General features: G+C 35.2%; 1 protein-coding gene across 1 annotated transcript in view; it reads left to right on the plus strand.

Moving 5' to 3' along the window:
* GNAI1 (G protein subunit alpha i1) overlaps window positions 1-10,185 on the plus strand; it is a 31,865-nt gene extending 21,680 nt beyond the window's left edge. The window contains exons 4-8 of the mRNA XM_079303196.1: window positions 2,214-2,371; window positions 3,850-3,978; window positions 7,014-7,143; window positions 8,345-8,498; window positions 9,371-10,185. Coding sequence (XP_079159322.1) covers window positions 2,214-2,371; window positions 3,850-3,978; window positions 7,014-7,143; window positions 8,345-8,498; window positions 9,371-9,561 — 762 coding nt within the window. The 3' untranslated portion in view covers window positions 9,562-10,185. The remainder of the gene's footprint in view (window positions 1-2,213; window positions 2,372-3,849; window positions 3,979-7,013; window positions 7,144-8,344; window positions 8,499-9,370) is intronic.
* Window positions 10,186-17,557: the final 7,372 nt, after the last annotated feature.

Raw genomic sequence — 17,557 nt, forward strand, 5'->3', positions numbered from 1 at the left:
GAGAAGCATTTAGGGAAGTGCTTCAAAGGGCTGTAGACCACTTTCTGAATGTAAGATTTGCACTAATTGGAGAGATGGTTAAATTAGTTTTTACATTACATTAGGTATGAAGTCTGGTTAAAAACGTAACACCTGTGTGGAAGCTGCCCTATTTCAGTATGACTAAAGGAAAGTATCTGGCATTGATTAATAATGAAAGTAGGACTTGATTATTGCATGCATCCTCACTTGTGGGATCTGTGGTAGTTGCCATTTTAGCAAAAGGAAGATGGGGTAACAGACCATTTTTCATTTTAATGTTTGGCCTTTTAAAAGGCTGATATCAGTCCTCTTGCTCTGCCTTCCCTTTCTTACTCACCTGTTTGAGAGCATGATACATGAAAGTCAGACCATCTTAGGTATAAAATATCATCTTTTGTGACAGAACTGTCAGCTTCTAAGCTGTTTCCATCGTGTGTCTTAGTATATTGTCTTAAAGATTTGCTGCTTTTGTGAGTTGTGGGTCCTTGCATTTGCATCCACAAACAGTATTCAGGACCAGAACTGTCATTCTGGTTTCTTTTATGCAGGCATAGTGTTCAAATTAAAGCCCCTGTAATCTGAATATCCAACCCTTTGATCTTTACAGCTCTGTGCTTATGTAATTATTAGTGCAATCTATTAAATTTTTATTATTTGTCCACAATTTGTCCTGTGTATGTATAGTAATTAGTAGTTTCGTTTGACAAATATTTTTAGATTTCCACCTACTCTAGCTTTCAAAAGACACTTTCAATTATATGTAAACAACCTGTTCTCCATATGCATACCTACAAATGTGTGTATATATATATATATGTTTAAATCCCTTTAAGCTTGGCTTGAATTCACTGAACTGCAGGCCTTTCATCTTCAACCTCTGAAATTCAGTATTACCCAATCCATCTGTAAACAATTTCCCTGTTTGCTCACACAATCCTTGATTATTTAAGTCTACAGTGGACAGTATCTTTAGAACAATCACTACTTTCTGTGCTTACCCTGAATTTTTTTTTTCTCTGCAGCTTAGTGTTGGAACAGCAAAGTGACAGATTTTTCTTCAGATTTGCATATGTGTCTTCACTTACTGTTTTGTGAGAATGACCTTATATGTTGCCTTTTTAAATCCCCCTCTTTCTTGAAACACTTTCAGTTCTCAGCTGACATGTCTGAGTCTCCCTTTTTTCCATCCTCCTTTCCAGATCCATTGTTTTCTCTCTTTTAATTACTGGACAAACAGTACATGCTGTGGGTAGCAGTTACAAACTGATTTTTCTGGCTGATGTACCTTGACATTGGATCATGTTCTGCTTATAACCAAGGTCAAGCAGCTACCCACAGGAGAGTGCTAATGTGGATCTTCCCTATACCCATTTGCTGTCTTTCCTTTGGTGCCTTACAGGTCTAAATAGAATACAAATACTTTAGAAACTAAGATACTAAGTTTTGTTGCTCAGTCAAAATTGGATGTTGCTGGTCAACTGCTGATAAAAAGGGAATGTTGGATTTACATCTCACTCTCAAAACCAGTTATTATATATAGTTTTAAAATCCAGGATTTGCTCTTGAAAGTCTTGATGTTTGCTTGATAGTGCATTTCCAAGAGAACCTGATCTCTGTAGAATAATGAAGGCAATGAATATTTGTAGCTGATTTATCTGGAAAGGTTTTTAGCAGTGTTTGTCTAATTCCTGATGCATTATTTGAGAAGAAGTGACTATTTGTCATTTTTCAAAGTTGTGTAGTTAATTAAAATCAGGCAATTAATGTGTTTTCTTCAGTTGTTCAATATGCATCTACTCTTCTGAAGGCTCTAGTCTGTATTATAACAATTTTATCCAGTATGTGGTATTTTATGAGCAAATATGGTTAACTTTAGGTTTGAGCACAAAGTATGTTACTACTCCTGTTTATAAAAACCTCATTCAAGTTGTAAACAGACTAGAAGTTTTGTCATCTAATGATAAATTAGATTTACTAGTCTTTTTCTGTTGTTGAAATATGTGGGAGTTATTATCCAGTGAGAAACACTCAAATTTTCTTCTACATTTTTTTGTTTGCAAAACACATATGAATGTGTTGCATTCACATTTAGCAGATGAAGTAATGAATTTGCTGAATCTAGTTCTTAGGTGATAATACTTCTGTTGTGTTTCTCAATATTTCTCTCTTCATGCTGTGTTTACATCCTAAAGGATGATGCTCGTCAGCTCTTTGTGTTGGCTGGAGCAGCAGAAGAAGGATTTATGACTTCAGAGCTTGCAGGAGTTATCAAGAGACTGTGGAAAGACACTGGGGTTCAAGCCTGTTTCAACAGGTCTCGAGAGTACCAGCTCAATGACTCTGCTGCCTAGTAAGTACAGTGGGACAGACAAGATTCTCTTTGCCTTCTTACTAGTAGCTAAAGCAGTATGAGGTGTCATCTTTTGACAAATTCTGCTCCCACAGCGATGGAAACCACAGAAGTATCTGGACAGAGATAGTGTCTGCTTGGGTAAAAATGCTGCAGCAAAGCTTTGAGGTTGGAAAGGAAAAGGTGTATTGTAATCATCAACTTGCTGTGTTCTGACCATATGTTTCACTCCCTTAAAGAAGACAGAAATTGATTGAAGCTGCTTTTAAAGGTTTTCTATTACAAAAGCATGACTAAAGTAGCTTTTTAGTGTCTGTATGGGTCCAAAAAATGTGATGACATGATCTGTATCTGTATCACCAAGGATACTACTTTGTTTCATAATAGGGTTTTTTCCTATTTCAACATTGCTATGTTTTCATTGCTGATTAAGGGTCTCTATTGGGAATGTGGTGATACAAAACACAATTAGAATGTATCTTTTATGCTTGGGTACTTCAGTAAAAAAATAAAATATTAAGCAACTAGGAGGGCAAAAAGAAGATGGTACGGCAGTAAGTAATGTTAAGTCAGTCAAGGAAAAGTCCACTGAAGGAGGTATAAGATGGTAAAGAGTGGCAATAGTAGTGATACTGCCTTGTAGTGCAATATTATATGATTCTGAAGTATTTTGTGGTGCTTGAAGTCATTTCTCAGTTGTATAAACCTTTTTCCATATGGAGGGCTTTATTTGGAGATTCACATACTCACCTGTGGTAACCTCCTGTTCTATTCTGTTATTTTAGACGACTGTGACTCAAGTTTCATAAAAAAAAACGGTTGTTCTTGCCATATAAATGTATTTGTAAAATTGTTAACTTCTTGTTACATAGAAAATAGAACACAATGCCTTCTCTAATTTCCTATGGGAAAAGTACCAGTAAGAGTCATAGTTTTATGGAAACACTGGACTTGGCATACATTGCAAGGATTTTGGCAATGAAAGCATACTAACTGTAAAAAATAAGTGCAATTAGGAATTCTCAATAGGAAGTTAATTGTTATATATTAGTCATTTTCTTAGATTAATTCTGGCCAAAACACTGAATTATTCTTTTCATATCTGTTATCAAATAGAGTGATTTTTGGGCTTTGTTTATGGTTCAAAGTAACCTGCAGTTCAGTAGGTTGCAAAGGTGAAGATATTATAATTAGTGCCAATAACATTGGCATTTTTGAACTTCTAAAGAATGATTCCTTGTAGTGGAATAAATTGCATAAGTTTCTTTCATCTAGGATGAAATGTTGTTTGTATCTCAAAAGTTTATTTTGAAAAAACTTGGAAATTTGAATAGAATACTGTGTCTTGTGTCTCAGAAAGCTATTTTATAAAATTCAAGCACAGTGTAATGAATGGACTTAGAACTTCTGTAATTCTTTGTAATTATTTTGTTGCTGTTTCATGAATAACTGAAAGCAGTGTTTATTTTTACCTTTAGTTACTTGAATGACTTGGACAGGATAGCACAAACCAGCTACATTCCAACTCAACAGGACGTTCTCAGGACTAGAGTGAAAACTACAGGAATAGTGGAAACTCACTTTACTTTCAAAGATCTTCATTTTAAGTATGTAAATCATGCTGCATGGTTATCTGTCCATCAAAGTTCCTGTAAAATTATGGAGTATGGCACATATGGTGTAATTGAACAGATTTGTCTAACCACAAGTTTAATTATTTCCCCTACTTTTTGTCAGAAAAAAAAGAAAAAAGATTCTTGTGCTTGACTCAATTTTCTAAAAGCATGTGAGAGTTGTTCGAACTCCAATAAATGTTTGTTATATTGAAATGTTTTGCAAAGATGCTTTTGATATAAATTAAATCTCAAAACAAAATATTGCATTTTCTGCCATGTTAAACAGCTGTTGTATTGGATTCTTGTTTTAAATTCTGTTGGAGAACTGGAAGCTTGTAGGAGTTTGGTGTTGATGAAAGAGTAAATCCATTTTTCTGAAGAACTGAATTCAAATATGTCCAATACTTTAAGGTAGAATTTCAGAGATGAAAGAATGTAACTTACATTTTCTGTGGTGTGAGATGTAGAAAATAATGATAACATTCTGGACATTTTATGTCTAACAACATAGAATCAGAGAATGGTTTGAGTTGGAAGGGACTTTAAAGATCATCTAGTTCTAATCCTGCTGCAATGGACAGGAACACCTTCCACTAGACCAGTTTACTCAAAGGCCCATTCAACCTGGCCTTGAGCACTCCCAGGGATGGAGCATCCATAACTTCCATGAACAGCTTGTTCTGGTGCCTCACCACCCTCAAAAGATTCTTCCTAATACCTAATCTAAACCCACTCTCTTTCACTTTGAACTCATTCCCCCTTATCCTCTCACTATATACTCCTGTAAAAAGTTTGCCCTGGTGCATGTGCAGCAATGAAAGGAAAAACATGAGATAGTGTTAACCACCAGCATACTCTACCTCCTGCTGATGAGGAAGAATGAGAAGAAAGCTCAGTAAGACATACATTAAAAATGAATTTAGATTCTGCAGAAATTGTTCAGCATGTCTATATTATATATTTACTTAGGATCTTTGTGGAAAATATTTTTTCTCATGGACATGCACAGTAAATACTGAAATATGGATACTTCTGGACAATCAGTACTGTGGAAATCTGTTTTGTTTCCTTGTTGTAGTGTTTAAGAATAAAAAAATTGTATTAACCCACAAAAGAGTAGCTGATCAATGGCTATGAATCTCTTGCAAACCTAATGAGAATAGTCTTTAGCCAAGCCTGAGGAGAGGACTTAAGTATTCTGAGATTTCCATCTTCACTTACTTTCCAATGTTTCTTCTTCCCTACTGTAGATGGGTCCAGTCTGTGCAGATTATTGGGACTGTTACAAGGACCATATGGTTACACTTCTGTAAAATGTGTCTTTGAGCCAGGCCCATGGAATTATTTAGCTGCAATGTTGTACATTCAAACACCTGTAGCTGTGCCTTAGGCAATAGGCTTAATGAGTTATTGGGATGGCTTGAAGTACACTCTTACATAACCATAAAAAGAACTTTTGAGATCATCCAAACTCATGAAAGGCTTGATTATGCTAAGATGAGGGTACATAAGTATAATTCACTGCACAGGATCAATTTCTTTCATTATCTTTTCTTTCCTGTTCTGCTGTGTGTATTTAGATTCCTTCAGATTGAGCTTCAATTCAGCCTTCTCTAAAAAGCAATTACCATAGCTTTGATTATTGATTCAATCCAAAATGCAAATAACAAGTCTTCTTCATCCTGTTTGCATAGACTAATCTGAAAGTTGAGTCTGATAATTTACTACTTTAGTGTTCAAAAAACACTTTCTTTGTAGAAGTGTTAATTCTTATGAAAAATCAGGTCTCAGGATAAAGTTATGAAGCATAGCATTAGAATTCACAGAAGTAAATACTAAAATTTAAGGACTTAATTATTGAGATATACAAAATATATTCTGTGGGTACAGCCATTGCTAATTATTTGAGAACTAAATAGGACTAGTAGGCGGTTGGCTCACATTTGTATAGGGTGATATCCAAAGACTTCCCTTCAAAGAATTTTTCTGAAGGTAAGGAGCACCTCTAAGGAGTCCTTTTTTCAGCAGGAAAAGTCTTTCAAGTATTTTTAGCGTGGCATTATCTCAAGGTGCAACGTTAAAAGGGCAGTGAGCATTGTCACTTCTGCATTAGTTTACCCAAGTAGAAGACCTTGCTGGAGGTTATGGTGTTGCTGACAGTTTTCCATGAGAAAGCAAAAGGTGTTTCTTTTTCTTCTAATTTGTTTCTTCTCTAATTACTTATACTGTGTTGTGGGTTGTTTTTTTTTTTTTTTTTCCCAAATTAAAACTTAGCGACTTGGAACACTTGAAAATATCTAAAAATAGCAACTGTAATTGAATAATCCCTTCAAGTGTTTGTGTAGTGCACTAACATTAAATTGATAGGGTTTTTTTTTACCTGTCCTGTACTTGCAATCTTACAACTCAGAAAACAGAAATGGGGGTAGTAAGAAATACAAGTCAGCTTCAGTAAGTGTGTCATATGTGAGACTTAATTGCATTTCAAAAATGCATTTATTGGAGGGGGAATGGGGGTTATTTTTAGTATATAATGCTTATTTGTCTTCTAAGATAATCTCTTTAAAAATATCCCATTTAAACATGGCCAGTCAGAAAAGAGATTTAATTTGTAATTTAACTTAGAAAAGAGAGGAACTAAAACTCACCAGGACTGACAGTCCACTGTTTATCAGTATCTTTTATTATGGTAAACTTTTTAGTAAAGCTAACTGGTTTTGGTTTTTTTTATGCAGATTACAGTTAACTTTGTTAATGAAATGTAATGTTGTAAATACTTAACTTTGTTTATCTTGCATCTCATACTTTTGCATGTTCTCTAAAATGTATAGGAAGACTTTTAAGACTCTATTAAAATAGAGGTGTACACTGAGAAAAATAGAAATTAATGATACAAAATTTTTTGTCTTCTTTTAAAGATGTTGTTTTCAGACTGACATAGCTGATAATTCCAGATTTTGTTGGTTAATATCCAGAAAGCTAAAAATTCCAGAGTTTGTTCAGTGCTTTTTATTTCTGTTTTGCAGAATGTTTGATGTTGGAGGCCAAAGATCAGAGCGGAAGAAGTGGATTCATTGTTTTGAGGGTGTTACAGCAATTATTTTTTGTGTGGCACTAAGTGATTATGACTTGGTCTTGGCTGAAGATGAGGAAATGGCAAGTACTGTAATGTTGAAGAAGAGAGTAGTTTTTGGACAGAAGCTAGGCTTGGAAGGAAAGCTATAAATTGGTTTTTTGAAGCGTTACTGTTTTGTAAGATGTATGGGGTTTGTGTTAAAGGTCTTAGTGAAATGGAGTTCATGCTTTTGGGTTCTAAAGTACTTCCTTGTACTCTCAGAAGGAATACTAAGATAGGTATTCTTTTAGGTACACTTTTCATGTTTTAAAAGGAAACATAAATTAATGAGGGTACATTGTCAATAATACACATTTTATTCTCTTTATGGATGCCAGAAGTACGTAGTAAGAAATTTTTTTACATGCCTGTGTCTGCTTTACCACATTTTGTTTTCCTTTCCTTCCTCAGTCTTCAGTTTTTTGTTTCTTTCTAACTGTGTTTCTTCAATCTTTTCTCTTAGTTGCAGAAATGTTTCTCTTCCTTTTCCTTTCCAACACCCTCGGCTCCTTTCTCCTCTTTCAAGAGTTTACTCCTTTCGTGTCACTGTGCACAGGGTGCATTTTACTATCTTGAGTGGTCTGAAGTGATGCTTACCTCTCTATGTGAATCATTAACAGACTCTTGTGCTCTTCCTTGTGTTCTGCAACTTTCTGTAAAATATAATTTGGGGAGGAAAGAGAAATAAGAAAATCTTTCAAGTCAAATATAGTCAAAGAAGGTCATAGCTAGCATCCTGCTACTTAAATGACTGGAACTTGGCCAAAGTACTTACATGTTGGATAATTTTTCTACAGAGTTAAATATTATGGTAAGAGTTCAAATACCTGCTTGCTTGATTGTCTAGCTTTGTAGAACTTTTTTCCTTATTCTGGATTATCAGCTAGGTGCAGAATTTATTTTCTATTTCCAGAAGATCTAATCATTGTTAAGACAAATTCAGGTAACTCAGAAATTCTTGTTGAATATCTGTATTGCAAGATGTCAAAACACACAAAATTTCTGAAATATTAAAAAAAAACTGGAAATGAGAAAAAGTAGTTGCTTAAACCCTGTTTGTGGAAATGATCTTTGGTGTAGTCTAGGCCTCTCTGTATTTCCCTGCTGTAAAATGTGATTTAGTTTGCTAAAAACTTAGTTTTGTAATTGGTTCATTTGTAAGTAATCAAAAATATGTATCCTTATTTTACTACTGAAGTCTGATAAAATAGAAAGTGATGGTTTTTTTTTTTTCAATTACAGAATCGAATGCATGAGAGCATGAAGTTGTTTGACAGTATCTGCAACAATAAATGGTTCACAGACACTTCTATTATTCTGTTCCTGAACAAGAAAGATCTTTTTGAAGAAAAAATCAAAAGAAGTCCTCTCACTATTTGCTACCCTGAATATGCAGGTACTGGAGGGGTGCAGATGTAAAAGGGCTTTTTTGTTAAAATACCTAGTTTTTAATGCACAGATCATCAGGAGTTGTGTAACTCCAGGCATCTAGAATATTTATATGACCTAAAATTTAAGATGGGCGTTGTTCTGATGGATCACAAATTAAACAGTGCTTGAGTCTTTTTAGCCTGGTGAAGTAATGCTGTTCCACTGATAGCATTTACATGTTACTGCTGCAAATCTTTAGGCTCATTTATTTAGCCCATTCTTATTTTTGATGTTCTCCTACTTTTGTTCTTCGATGTAAGTAGGAATTCCTGAGATATGAGAGGTTTTTGAACAGGGACTGTACATACATTTTGACATTGTGGCTGATTCAGGTAATACATAGCAAAAGAGCATGAATTAATTTAACAAGTCTTAGCATTTTTATGTATCATTTTCATTGTAACTTCAGATAGAAAATAGCATGTTGGAGGTAAAAAGGCTTGAGAGAAATGTGTATGCCAAATGTCTTTAACTGAGTGTGGGAAAATCCCAAACCTTTTAAAAACATAAAAACTGAAAGCAAGTAACTTGAATAAAGGAAACAAAGTATCCTAAACTAGAAAAGTAATGGGTCATTAATGACTATTTCTCTGGCACTGAAGTAAAGGAAAGACTATTCCTGCAGCTGGAACTGAATTGAGTGCTAAGTTTTTATTATTGCAAAATGTATGCAAAAGGTCTCCTTCCAAGGATTTTTAATGGTATGTTAAAGCAATGGCTGTGGAAATTTTCCTGTTTAGGTTAACAGTTTCCAAAGAACCCTTTACTTCAAAGATAGTGTGCATCTTATTCTTCCTCTGCTGGAAACCTGCTTACTAAGCAATTTTCTTTTTCTAGGGTCAAACACTTATGAAGAAGCAGCTGCTTACATTCAGTGTCAGTTTGAAGATCTGAACAAGAGAAAAGACACAAAGGAAATCTATACTCACTTCACGTGTGCCACAGACACAAAAAATGTGCAGTTTGTTTTTGATGCTGTAACTGATGTCATTATTAAAAATAACCTTAAGGACTGTGGCCTCTTCTGAGAACAGACAAAAGATTGTTAAATGGTAAATTACATGCCTGAAAATGGGACTTAAACATTTGGAATATGCCCACGCTGTGTAAAACCTGCATAGATATACTTAATTCTCTTTTATTTTATTTTTAGGTTTGGAGATTGACTTCGCACAATTCTAATCTGATTCTTTTCAAGGTGAAAGAAGTACAAAATGCATTGTGCTCAATGATAGATCAGTACTGTACTTGCCTGTTTTAACAGCTTTATTTATGTTTGTCTTGTAAATTTAAGTAATTAGTTAACACTGAGATGTCAGTTGATTGTATGTAAACTTACAATTGTAGTAATGTATTTGTATAAACGTTGAACGGAATATTTTAGTAACTTGATGTCCTCTAAAACATTCCTCTAAAATTTTCCATGTTTTATGAAGATACTCTTAGAGGAGACAGACACTTTTTGCCTTTGGATTATTTAAACATCTTGTAAAATTAAACTTTCTTTTAATCTTAAGGGTGCATGCTGCCTTATTCTTTACTTTTGTTGGTAATACTGTATATGGCGTTAGCTTTTTTTTGATATTTAAACAACCTCATACACTTTCTCAGACTTAAAGAAACATAACCAATAAACTTGTTTTTTGCCTTAAGTTTTGAAAAAAAAATCTTTTTATAAATTTAGGATAAATGCAAAGATTATTTAAAAATTTTAATGAAATCCAAGTTTATGAAATCCAGGCTTATAGTCTTTGCAGTGGAAATGTGACACGATGTGGAAATTGATGCTTAAGGGTCAGCTATCACTGAAGCTGATGGAAATGCAAAAAGGAAGATGTTAGGACTGTTCATACCAATAAAAAAAAAATCGATGCTGTGGTCTTTACTCAGTGGAGTGATTGGAAAAATAACCATTGGGATGTTTTAAATAGACAGGAAAAGCTAGACTTCAAAGTAATGCTTTTTCTGCTTACTTAAAAAAAATCACGTTCTCCTTAAACTTTTTGCTTTTTTCTGGTCATAAAACTAGTTATCTAACTTAATAACTGTAGAAATATTGGGTTCTCCCACAAGACAAGGGGGCTTCACAGATTAAAGCAAATTCCTGTTGCATAAAAATTTTCAGTGTTTTGGATAGGGTGTTTTCGTGACTTAGAAGTGCTGATTGTTTAATTTCCTCTTTAATTATAGCCTCACAGTTTCTTATAAGTTAAAGATGATTTTCTTCTGGTTATGCTTTCATTATGTGATTTGCTGTCTTGGGTACCTATCATTTATTGCCTTAGAGATAGTGCCAAAACTGATTTTTTTTTTTTTTTAATACAGAGTTTAAAAAGATTAAGCTTCTAACTGTAAATAAGTTGATGGTTGTCTTGAATGTATGTTGTCATCTAGAAAACATGAACATACTCAACTTGGAGATACAGTTTTCTACAATTGTTAAAATACTTCAGGCAGCTACAGTACACCCTTAGTTCTTTGAGAAGTAAAGAAGTCTTGGAGCCTGTGGCTATTTTTCTATATTATGTTAGTATTTATGTTCTTAGAAATGTTCTGGTCATTGTTCTGTTTAATTTTTCATTGTGTATGTGTTTAAGTTAGGCCTCTGCTTGAGTAAAACATAGCTGCCCTTCTCATTCTTTAATGCTTTCTTTGTTAGGTACAGAATTGCTAAATGCATTTTAAATGAAAGATTAGAAAGGAGATAAGTTAATGCTGGAGGTTGTTAAATATGTTGATACATTATGAGTTCTTTCAGCAGTTATGGTAAGCAATCTGTATATCCTGGGCTGCTTTTAGTTGTGCTTTATGGTTCTGAATATGATTTTAAATCTCACTGAACTACTTTGTGGAATTGTATTTACACCTACGTTCCAGCTGGTTTTTGTACTTAATGTAAAACAAAAATTGGGATTCATCAAATTAAATAAATCTAAATTTTTGTGCCTTGCTTGAAAGAAATGTTTTTCATTAAATGTACTGGTGGAAGTCTTTTTACATCCATTCTGTGAAGGTAAATAAGTAGTAAAAATGAGAAGATAGGAAGTCAAGAGTAAATGTAATAACTTTCTGCTAGAAGCATTATTTAATTTTTTTATTAATTAATTAATACTTAACCCCTTCAGCTGGAGATCTTTTGTAATTTAACTAGTGCTTTTTGAAATTCTCATACATTAATACGGAACAAAGTTGTGAACTAATTTGGTTTGCTAGTCTGCAGGTAATCTTGTTTTTTCAGACCTGATGCATGGCCAGTGGGGATGCTTCCTTGTACAAGTGCTCCACTGGTGGATCTGTCTTGGTCCACAGACAGAGTTGTCAGCCTAGGCCACTTCTCTAAGGAAAGCTGCAAGAGGATTTGCATGCAGTTGTGGTGGGAGCTACACACTTAGTTTTCACTGCAGCTGTAATAAAACTCTACATCTCTGTTCCATCTCTGTCAGAGCACTGCAGAAAATGGAGGAAATGCTGCAGGTACATCACTAAAGGGGACAGGCTTGGCCCTCAGCAGCCTGAGGTCTGTTCTTTTCCAGGTCCCCATTCCTCTGTTTTCATGCAGAGTGTGCAGGCAAACTTGCTTTCTCTAGCATGACACAAAAAAACTCCCTCTATTACCTAAGAAATTCCTTTGGGCTATTATAAATATAGTATATATAAAAAACCAGACCTTTGTGGGGATTTCTCTGCCTCTGTGGTCTTGTGCACATGTGTAGTTGAAGTCTTTCAGTAAAATGCAGCTGTCATTAAACATGTAGTTATTTTTAAGAGGCTTAACACTGTGGAAGGGTGGTTTGGAAAATTTGCTATTTGGCTTCATTATGCCACCTATGGAATCTGGAGGTAATTTGATGTTAAATGTAGTAACCTCTCATTAACTAAAACAAGGTCCAGGATCACGGCATGGGAATAATGTAGATTTGCTGGATTGCTGTTTCTGGTTCCATGTAGGCAATTAGCAGCTTCATGATTTAAAATCTAAATAAAACCTTAGGGAGCAGAAAAGATCCATCTGCAGCATGCTGAACAGCATGGTGGCTGGTGTGCATTCACAATTGGGGGAAAATTGAAGGATAATTGTCTGTTTCAAATCAAGTAAAAAGGAAACCCTGCCAAGATCCTGGCTTTCCTACTGTGTGAATGTGTCTTGAAGTTGTTACACTTCATATTAGTAAATAAGAGTCTGTGGGTCAAAAAGTAATGCTAGGGTTGTAAGCTTCAAAGTCTTGACTATATTACATATTTTTAAAAAGTGCAGAAGGTGCAACAAGAGTCTTTAAGCACCTCATTATTGAATAATTCATAGCCTGTGGAAGTGCACTCACGGGACATGAATGGAAGATGAGACTGGTAAGAGAGGAACTTAATCAGTCACGGACTATAATCAGTATTTGTGGTTTTTGCAAAAGTGTCAAGTTTTTGGACTTTTATGTACAGTAATATTGAAGTTTCAGTTGCATAGGTACAAGAAAACTATTTTGTGGTTTTGTCTCTGCAGTTCTTTCAAAGAAGCTGGCTTGACATAGAGGGACCTAGGACCAGAGTTTTACTTAGTTATATTTCCAAGTCATAAAAATATGCTGTGCTTAAAAAAGACTGTTAAAATGCTTTTATCAAGCTTTTTGTCCTTAGTTTTTTTTAGAAGCGGTGCTTTTCAAGGTTGGTCATGATTCCAGGCAAGGTGCTTCTGGCTGGTTTGTGCTGCTGTGCTTGTGTTTTCTTTTTTATGGTAGTGAGGAGGCTTTGACTGTTACCTGACACAAAAGAGATCAGGATTATTGGGCAGTTTATTGTAGGAAAAATTTATTTCGTCTAAGGCATAGTTAGGCTTATTTTTAAAAGTTCAGTCAATAGGTTGAGATCTATGTGGGGGAGTGTAATGCTTTACCATTTTTGGTCACTCCCTTCTGGGTATTAGGACAGGAAAAATTGGGCCCACACTGTAGAAATACAGTTCTGTAGTAGAACTGTATTTCTCTGGTGCTGTGTGTCAATTCTGAAAGGAGTTCCAGAGCATGTTACAAAAGAAAGATTTATGCATACAAGGATGTACTGATAAGAATATGCTATCATGAAATTTGACTTTTTAATTGCAGTGGAACAAGAGGCATTTAAAAGCAAATAATTGTCATTGGAAGTCAATGCAGCTTCACAGAACTAGCTGTTCCCAGCTACCATAGTCTTCCTCCTTTTCTGTCCTCCCACTAACAGAAGTTTGGGGAGAGGTGGTGTCACTGCTTTCCCTCATGGGTTGTACTATTTGTGTCGACATCTGAGGAATATGTACCTTGAATCCTGCAGAATATGCTGATCTGTACTTTCTTTTGCAGATAAAGAATATGCAGATACCTGATGAAAGATTATTATTAATATGGTAATGTAAGAATGTGCAGATTGGTTAGAAAATAAGTGTACTTTAAACTGCATGTGTGTATTGAAAAGCATGAAGAAAAGTCTAGGAAACTAGGAACCTGAGCAGGTGAAGCTTTTTAGTTCTGCCGTTTACAGTTCCACAGTGATCCACAGTCTGATCAGAAGTCCTTACAACATGACACCAAGCACATCTCAAATACCCCTTACAAGTGTCTACAGAATCAGAATGAACTGTGAGGCAGTACAGTACAAGGGACTGAGAGGGAAACACATTGCAAATAGAAATGTACTTCTAGGTTTTCTTCATTTGTCAAAATAAAGGAGGAGTTTTCTATACTAAATCAAATTAATAAACCATCTATTTTGTACATAGTTGCATAATAATTTGTCTTGGGAACTATAGCATCTTCCTGTGGGGAAAAATTATGGGGAGGTATGGTCACAAATTTTCACTCTTCCTCTGTTCCAGAATTGTGATTCTCTTGAAATGCGATTTTAAGAAAACCCAACCCACAAAATCTGTTCTAAAAATGCTATGAAACTGTCATCCTGAGAATGCTGAATAGTTTTGATTAAAAAATGCTAATGCTTGTCCTGCAACTAAGGATTTCTAGTTTGATATATTAAAACAAAGATGAAGCTATTCCTATTTTGATTCTGTAAATCACAAACTTACAATACCTTGTCTATCTTTCATCAACACCTTTATTAAAACACTTTTTTTTTTTTTATGAGAATACTGTTAACTTTGACTCTGTGTGAATTGCCAAAACTTTTATTTGTATTCCTATTTAATGGCAATTAAAGGTGAATTTATTTAAAAAATACAAAACCTGTCATTATCAACTGCATAATTTAGAACATAAAACTGAACGCAGAAGAAAAATTACTTTGTGATTTTATTGTTGTAAATACTAGAATGTGTGTTGAAGAGGTTAGGTCTGGAAGTCAGCAAGAATACTTCATTACATCAAATTTCTAATTTTGACGTTTGTACTATTTTTGGCATTTAAGAAAATGTGATTTTAATGCTTCATAGTTCTAGAAAGATTATTGAAAAAAAAAATGAATTTGTTAGTCTGCACATGGAGATGAGTACATTTGATCAAATTCTGAAGTTATTGCATATAGATTCAGCTAGTATCTTTCATAGCCGAGTTATATTAGTTTGGCTTAAATGTTGTTAGTTTGCCTTATTTTTTCTACCTATTAACTTATTTCTGTGTAAAGTGTAAGGATACATTTTGTCTTCTACTGAGACAAAAAAGCCTTTTCAAGGTGTTTAGTCAGTTGGACATACATGAGATTAATGTTCTGGGAAACCATTAAAGAAAACACTCAGCGATGATCTTCACAGCTCTGTCCAACATTTGAAGAAAGCAGCTTTGGAAGAGTGTTGTGGCATAAAATTGTTGTTTGGTATGTTTTTGCCTGCTTTTGTCTGGAGTGCTGGTGAGACAGTGACAGTGTGTGCAGTTGCTCAGCTATTTATCTCTTTCCCAGGTGAGGCTGTTGGTAACTGTGTTAAAGGCCCAAGCAGCCTGATCTGCCATGTATTGAGGGGAAGGATTCTGAGCTACTCAGCAAAAACAAATAGGCAGGAGGCACCCTGATCCTCCTGGGGAGGAGAGAGGCAGCACTCTGCAGGAGTGACGACAGGTGGAGGAGGAAGGGGGACACAGCTGCACTTCTGGTGTCTATTGAAGTTGTATTTAAATGCTATCAGGGCTTAATACAATTTTACAAGTAGAGATTATATATTTTGGTGCTGCTAGGAGACAGTTATTGGGATTTGTACACTTAAACTTGGAGTATGTTGTCCTATCCAGATTCTTAGTCCTTCAAGATCTTTCATCCTCTGGTTAAAAGCTGTACCAGAAAGAAATGCTAGTAGAGCTGCACAGTAATAGTTTGCTAGTCTTGAATGAGTTTTGTCTTCACCACCAGAAATGTTAGTGTTGCAGTGCTTCAAAGATGATCTGAAAGATAAATCATGAGGTTAAATGAGTTTTATAGTTAAAGTGCAGAGACAGGAACAAGCTATTTTATATCACTTCATTTTCCCCCCAGTAAATCTGTGAAATGAAGATGAATAGAGAACTCCAAGTGCTTGGTGTGAGTCTTCCCAAGACCAGTGTTGAAATGTGATGCTTCCTTGGGCTGTAAGAGAAGCAGAATGAAGCATTTTTGTCTCCTGTGGAAGTACAGCAAAGAACTGCTAGCACTGGTGTTTTTATTCCAGTACACTGGATTAATCCAGTGCACTGATAGCTGACATCCTGGGCAAAGAGGAAAGAAGCACTGGAATGGTCTCCATGATGCAGGACCCTAAACTACAGGAGTACAAGTGTGCAATGTGTTGAGGCCAAACTGTGATGTCTGTTGCAGATGGGTTGTTTACACAAACTTGGAAAGCTTTGAAAGGAGTTTGCTGTTCCATCACCTTAAAAGGCCTGCAGAAAGCAATGAGCAGTCCTGCTAGAAATGCATAATTTGCTTTAATGTTCAGCTTTTCAAGTGAGCTAAAAGAATTTTTCAAGTGATTGTCTGTGAGCTGGCATGGGGCAATACATTTTCTGAGCCTTTACCAAATGCAGTGTAGTTCATGGTATTTAAAACAACAAAACTTGTTCTTCTGAGAAGTAAGGAAGGCCAGATCACTAAGGAAATATTTTGCAAAATTAAAATTGCATAATAGGTAAGTAAGACTTGCATTCTTCCAATAACACATGCATCATCATGTTATGCTAGCATTTCAGAAACTCAATTTTTGAAATAGATCTTTGCCAACTAGCATTTCTTATTACCATACTTCCTACAGAAGTGAGGGGATGATGACACTAGCAGTATTTTCTGTAGTCCAGTTGCAAGGATGTTCAGCTGGCAGTTGGGATGCTAAGTCTCAAACTCAGTCTGATTTTTTAATTCTATTTGGCCTGCTGAAATCTGGGAAAAATCTTCCTGACATGGTGGGTATTAAGTACTCTGTAATAGTTATTTTTACCTTGTCATGTTGATTTGATTTCTTTTATATGATACTGACCTCCTGCAAGAACTAGGTCACAGTTACCAATACTAATCATTCATTTCTTTGCAGCAAATGTCTGTATCTTTTATTAAGAAATATAAGTGCAATAGATGGTGTCAGAGTGAGACCCTAACTCAGCTCCTTGCTCTGAACTGAAGCTGAAATCTGTCAGTATCCTGAGGGAGGACCTGAGCCAGTGGTGCTGTGGTGTGTGAGAATATTGCTGTCCCTCCTCTTCAGCTTTGGATGCTAACAAAATCATCCCTACAGACTTCTTTTCCCCCCACAGTTACCATCTTCTTTAGAATAGTTCACACTGTCTAATTCAATTTGTAATTAATAATGTTTTGAGCTACCAGCTCACTGAAGACTGCCTTGGTCATCCCTTAGCTGTTTCTCCTTTGAGCTGGATGGATTTGGCATGAGGAGACTTTCTGTACGATGTGTTTTTAGTCCATTCATTCTTGCAGTTTTTTCTTGCATCAGTTTCCATTTCTCCTTCTGAATCTTGAATTTCTTGAATTGTGAAGTTATTTATAAATGTAAGGGGTTTAAAAGTGGAAAGCTTTTTTTTTTTTCATTTCCTTTTGGTAGGATGGAATACAAAATGAGTGTCTTACTAAAAA

The sequence above is a fragment of the Erithacus rubecula genome (genome assembly GCF_903797595.1).
Source record: "Erithacus rubecula genome assembly, chromosome: 4".
In the NCBI taxonomy this organism is placed as follows: Eukaryota; Metazoa; Chordata; class Aves; order Passeriformes; family Muscicapidae; genus Erithacus; species Erithacus rubecula.